The sequence below is a fragment of the Haliotis rufescens genome, unplaced genomic scaffold (genome assembly GCF_023055435.1).
Source record: "Haliotis rufescens isolate VD_foot unplaced genomic scaffold, xgHalRufe1.0.p SCAF_1, whole genome shotgun sequence".
Taxonomy (NCBI): Eukaryota; Metazoa; Mollusca; class Gastropoda; order Lepetellida; family Haliotidae; genus Haliotis; species Haliotis rufescens.
Window position 1 is genome coordinate 6,479,695 of NW_025963779.1, and position 6,694 is coordinate 6,486,388.

Below are 6,694 nucleotides of genomic sequence, written 5' to 3' on the forward strand. Positions count from 1 at the left end.
CATTCAATGTGCAGGGAGAAGAATTTGATACAAGCAAAGCAAAGTTCCCCGTATCCCTTCCCCAGACCGTAGGCACTTAAAGCAAAGCCGATGCTCTGAATAACTACTAAAACCTATTTATGGGCCTTTGTAAAGGGTTTACAATACAGGGGATCATCGGTAGGTGATTGTCCTCTCACTAACACTCTATGGCCCCCTTAACAGACGAGCGGTGTTTCTGTGTAGATTTTATCGCGTGATGTCGAACGCAGATAATCTGGCATCACTTGAGGTTTGCTCAAATTGAATAAACAGACAGATAGGAGTGTTTATCAGAGATTCCAGATTCTCTGCAACAACGATTCAGCCACTTATTTGTCCATTATTCAAGGAGGTGCACATCTCAGAAATTACCCTGTAGATCTTGGAAAATTCCATAAGCCTGTCTATATTTACCGTTATGGTGAAGCATGGCGGTGGTCTTTTCTACGTTCTTTTCCTATGTTTGCACCTGCTGATGTGACTACCAAATATCGATGGCATATGATAAAGGTTGCTTGGGAGAACCGTTCTTCATTACAGCTCTTAAAGTCAGAATGGATGTTGAAACACTATTTTAATTTTGAATAATGATGTGACATGACTATGAAATCTATAATGATGTTTTGCCAACACAATCTTATGGGTGATAACGTTTTTGTGGGTATTCACACAACGTCACACCATCCATTCACTTCTGAATATTTCCAGTTGTCATGCCATATCATTGATGTATACCACCTCATAAGTGCAATCAAGGTTTTGTTGAAGTATTTGTTTCTAAATATTTCCAGTTATCATGCCATGTCATGGATGTATACCACTTCATAATGGCTATCAACGATGTGTATTGTATTTGTTTCCATGTCATTTATTTATAACACTTAATGTCTATCAAACATGTTTGAGCACATTTGTTAAGAGTGTATATCTTTGTTAATTTCCATGCTATCCTCATGACATATGTGTGGGCATGCTTGTTCTGATTTTGCTTATATAGCTAGTGCTTGTTTTATCATCTTAGTTCCTCATTTCACATAGAATCAGAATGAATGAACCAATTGTTTTCTTAGGTGATTGGTACCATTGTACGAAATATATAAATACATGATATGATATGACCGTTTTGTATAGAGTAAAAGTTGACATATCTATTTCAGATGTATGAGATATTGATGCACGTGTTCAAGACAGTGAGAAAACAATAGAAAGTCATGAATCAATAAGAGCAATAGCAGATGTTCTCACTCAAACACAACATTTTAAAACAAAAAAGAACAGCATTTGTTATGAATAACTTAGTTCAATTGCTGTGTGAAGATATATATAGTCCTTTACTTCCTAGTATGTTCTTGCCTTATATGAAATAATTACGCATGTACGTATGTATGCATATGTAACTGTAAAGATGAGAAAAGTACTTGTTTGATATAAAACATTTGGCTAGCAGCAAAAAAAATTGGCGGTGTTTCACGTCAATTTCAGTCATAAGGGAACGATAGCAATCTGGTTCTTATTTCATCTGTTTCTCTCATTACAGTTCCTGGAGAAGAGGCGGGTCGCCAAACTCAAGCTTGAAACTGAACGGGAATTTGGGGAAAAGCTCTATCAGAGACACACCTGTTAGCCTCAACACCAACCCAACGTACAACACGCCTCAAGTGGGATCTACACGAGGGCTTATCTTCACTAGTCGGTGTAGTCGTTGCGGTCGATGTAGCAACAGCAGCAACAACAACCATCGCCTCCGCTACAAAGGTCACTGCGAGAACGGTGTATGCAGGCATAAACGTGACAACGGAAAGAACCGACGGTTCACGACTGGTGATGTTCGGTATTGCTGTTTTTCCAACACGTACTAGTGTTCGCATGCTATCGTCCAAATGGCCTATTAATATTCTACGCACACATGTTGAGAATATTGAAGGAACAGCATATATATCAACATTGATAGTGACCGTTTTTGTCAACTTACGATATTGTGTCCTTGTTTTCGACATTTTGATGTTCCGAATTCAAACGGAAACGTCCATACCTGTGATGTGATGAGGTTGGCGAGCGTACACGATACCTTTCACGTAATTGTGCAAACATAAAGGAAATGATTTCTTGCGATTGTGAAATGGTTTGCTGAATCCATTGTGTACACATCCAGTTATATCGTCACACACCTATTCTGGTATGGTCAATGAACAATATTTGCTCAAGTGTATGATATATTGCCGAAGATGACATTTATGTTGACACTAACCTGATATCTTCACATACAAGGACTGTGTTTCCAATGCTACAGACTAGAGATTTGGTCAGCGTCAATCCGAAGAAGCTACGCTGACGTTATTCTTCCTGATCTTTCACCTGAATATTTCATGAAATATGTTTGATACCAATTAACAGATGATATTCTTCTGAGATAACTTATAATGAGTTTGTGTACTCCACAACGGCTATGACATATCTGCGGCTGTTGACTAACCCTGATTGTGTTTCCGATATTATGTCATCATATGCCAGTCATTATTATGTTGCTGATGAGCTCAACTGTCTCAGGCCAGTAGAGCTTTTATAATGTCGTGGCGTCCGGTGCCTGTCGAACCGACCGCCGTCCTGCGAAACACACGTGTGCTTTCCTGATGATTATTTGTACAAATATTGATGAATTTGAACTCATTTGGTTATGGACAGACCCTAACTACGGACAGTTTGATTACCTGAAACGTTACATGAACAGAACAACACTGATGTTAGGATGGTTACCTGGTGATCAGTTGTAGCCGTGCATACCTAAATAGGGAACGAATCTGTCAAAGAGAAGTCAAAGCTAGTTAGTTGCCTTAACCTTAAGCCAGGATAAAATGGTTTCTTGGTAATTTCCACAGACGGAATTACATCAGAATCAATAAGTGTACAGGTAAAATATGCAGGTCACTGGACAATTTAAATACATGAGTTTATATCGATGCCAAATGTCTAGAATCAGTTGAGCACATGTCCAAAAGCATTGAATATCTCATGATTGTATATAGAAGTCATTTTTAAAATAAAATATTGGTGTCCAGAAGAATATATATTAACCTTTATATGTGTCCTTTCTCAACAACATCAATACATTCCTAGATGTGCATTATATCATTTCTCTCTATGTATTTAAGATGTCAATTATGATAAGTTATTGTCAGTAGGAATTCTTTAATGACTTTTTAAACATAAGTTTTAAAATCAACTTTATCCCATTCATTCATAGCTGACGTATTTCGTAAATGGTGTTGGGTGATCATGTTCGAACAAGAGACACTGGTTTCTCTTTTTTTTTAGACACATAGCACAAAGTATGAAATAAAACAAGATTTCTTAAAGTGTTAACATATCCTTTTTTGGAGTGAATTCTATGTTTCTTTAAAATACCACTCCCTCGACCTCAGAGACAAGGATAACAGCAAGGTATATTCTCCGACTTGTTCATTTTTTCTTTACTTCAAGTTTACAAATGTGTATGTTAGCAGATTTGCATTAATTTCATGTCTGACTGTCATTTCCTCATTTAGCATAATCCTTTTATGTCACAAAATCGTTTCAGCGGATAATAATACTATTATCGTGTTTTCAAAAAGTATTGGAAAGGTAACTTGAACGTATATGCATGACAAGTGAAGAGATAAATGTTGCTGTTATATGCTTTAGGTTCGTAACGTCATCCAATTATTTAGCTATAACACGCTGAATGATTCTTAATTGTCTGTACTGATTGAAAGTATTGATAACGAGAAGCCTATGAAGCATATATGTAGAATACATCCCTCTTATTTCAAACGGGACAAATAACACCACTCTGACATGGCTAGACGTATTTGAGAAATGAGCCTTGTGCATGGCGTTCTGCGTGGGAAACGAATTCAAAATAGACCATGATCAGCGAACGAGTCATCCCAAACTAGCCGACTTCCACAATGACGGCATTCATATTCCTTATTGTGTGTCGCTTATGCATAATACAGCAAGCTGGTTGAATCTGTGATATAAATCCAAGGGTGACGTATGCACGTCATTATATGGTGATGTATAAAGACAATATCGACGTAGATACGGTCAAGAACTAGTTACCCGTTTGCTTCCATGTCTAACCTTAACTATATATTCAATGTGACATGAAACTGTTTGGATAACATTTCGGATGAGGCAAATTTTGCCGTAGCTACAATCCAATATACAGAGGGACAAAATAAACTGTACCTCTCAGTTGATTTTATCATATGTTTGATTTCAATTGAAAATATCTTAAGTTAGCTATACTATATAAACATGTTTTACAGTACTAGGGCTCAATCAACACTCAAAGAATAACTCTACATGGTAGTATTTTTTAGAACATAATTCGAATTAAAAACTAACGAAACGACTGAGTATACTATGAAGGTTCTATGAAGTCAATAAATTTTGTTTTTAGGCATATATTATCATCTCAAAGATAGTTGGGGTCACGTGGTTGCAAATTCATTCATTTGCTATTGTCTAAAGCTGGTGATTCGTATGTTAGGGACCGACCTGGTGGCTTTCTGTGAGTGACAGAATATGTTCTCGGTCAAGGTATATATTTTTCTCTGCAGATTTCATTTTTATTATCAAGCACATTAAAGAATTAATGTTTAAGATACCTTTGGCAAGATTATTTCCCAGGCCTGTCCCTTGTTAACAAAATGTAGATCATGAGACAAACACGTACTAACAAGTTATTACAAATTAAATACACCACGCTTAAGAAGAATAGATGGAGTGTACATAGTTATGTTTATCTCATGAACTGTTAAACAGTACGTTTGCTGAGGATATGTGTATCGAATGGACTGTAAACTTCCTACATGCATGTGGCAGTTTTCATTTTCTATATGTTGGTATTACTGAGTATAGGATTATACAGCATGTGCACTGGTTGATCCGCGACAAAACAATGTTGCAGCTTATATGTTCAACGCACTTGTTTCATGATTTCATGAAATTTTGGAATGTTCAGTGCGAGTGATATTAGACTTCAACAAGACTTCTTGATAAAAGTATTAACATTATTTGATTTGAAACAGCCGGACAAAAGAAAGCATAACCCAATGTTTGATGGTGTCTAAAAATGAAACAAACAAGAAACGGTTAATCGACGGTGGTGTATTTGATACGGGTATCATAGTTGTCTTCTAGGCTTAATTTGCAGTGTTTCGGCGATTGTTATGAACCTTATTATGTTTTGATATCGTTTGTAATTTGTTGGTCTACTACAATTCTCCATTGTATACTTTCTTTTGCCCGGCGCTATGTATACCTTTTGACCCCTTCCCACCAGCTGGATACTAGTACTTCATAATTACAAAGATGTCTTTTTAAATTTGTAAATTTGTAGCATAATAACTTCAGTTAACATTCCATACAAAAATCATGATCCCAAAACTGAAACAACATATACAAAATACTGGAAATAAGCAATCAGAAAACTAACCATACGTATCTTAAAAACTCTTCTAATGGAGACTTCAAAACAAACATATCCGTAAGTAGCAGATGGCTCTCCCTTATGGGCTTGAAGTGAAAGAAGCAAAAGAGGAAGATGAGATTAGATATCTGACTCACTGTAACGATAACCTCTGTATTCAAAGATACACGGCTCCGTACTTTCACTCTTTCAAACTAATTGACGCTATGTCCCGTCGTCCTGTGTCAGTTGGGATACAATGGTTTATTTTGTACCTACCGCTAAGCGGTATGTTAACAACTGTTGTCAGTGTACTTGGTTGTAGGTGTTGTTGATTTTGTCCTAGCTCTACGCGTCTTTCCATATTATATGACACAGCTAAGTACTAAGTACATTGCCTGCCTACAGGTGGATTGCTTGAGTACGGTATTTGTTCATTATGAATAAACTTATCGATTGTTCAAGTGTCTTTTCTCTGTGTTTTTCATGGATTATATGGACTTCTTTGGAATCTTATCAAGACCTACAGGGTGGATATAAAAAATCACTAAATGTATTTATCGACATAATACCAACCCAAGAACGTACGTCCAATAGCTGTGCCTGGATTTGTTGATTCCAATCGCATTTTCGTCCCAATAATGTATCTTGATCACCCTTTTCACAAGATAATGTTGCACTGATAATTTCATATAAATACGAGTATAAAGCGTCAACGCCAGAGATCGACCATTTCCAGCCACCAATACACACATTCCGCCGAACGTAAAAGGCAAAACAGCGGGGGGGATTCATGAATTGATCACCTCAACACGATCAGACACTCAGCAAAATGTTAATTTAGCATTAAATTCATGCCAAGTAGCCAAGTCGACACTCTTGGTCTAATAACAGATTCGCGCTTGCCTTTAACAAACTCACAATTTTTTAGAAATTACATTTCCCGTCGTTCGAGTTACTCATGAGAGAACTGCATGGTGAGGCAAGTTTCAATAACGGATTCATTCAGTAACGTTGAATAATTGATTCTTTCAGTTCCGAATGTTTTTACTTTGTGCTGATTACTTTATTCACCAAAATGATTTTAGAAAACACGACTATCAGAATAACGTTCACGTGTAATTAACGCAAGAGTTTTTAGCAGAATCTTTCTTATATGGCTGAGTTTACCAATCCCTCCATGCGAGGCCTGTTGATTTCCCTTGTTGTATCCTTTGAGTT

At 36.8% G+C, this 6,694-nt stretch overlaps 1 protein-coding gene across 3 annotated transcripts in view; it reads left to right on the plus strand.

Moving 5' to 3' along the window:
• The window catches only part of LOC124136696 (gonadotropin-releasing hormone receptor-like), a 92,839-nt gene extending 86,905 nt beyond the window's left edge, over positions 1-5,934 (plus strand). For 2 of the 3 annotated variants that reach the window (XM_046502691.2, XM_046502692.2), the window contains one exon: positions 1,559-5,934. In XM_046502691.2, coding sequence (XP_046358647.1) covers positions 1,559-1,880 — 322 coding nt within the window. In that variant the 3' untranslated portion in view covers positions 1,881-5,934. The remainder of the gene's footprint in view (positions 1-1,558) is intronic. The other variant, XM_046502693.2, reaches the window with a different exon arrangement.
• The last annotated feature ends 760 nt before the right edge of the window (positions 5,935-6,694 follow it).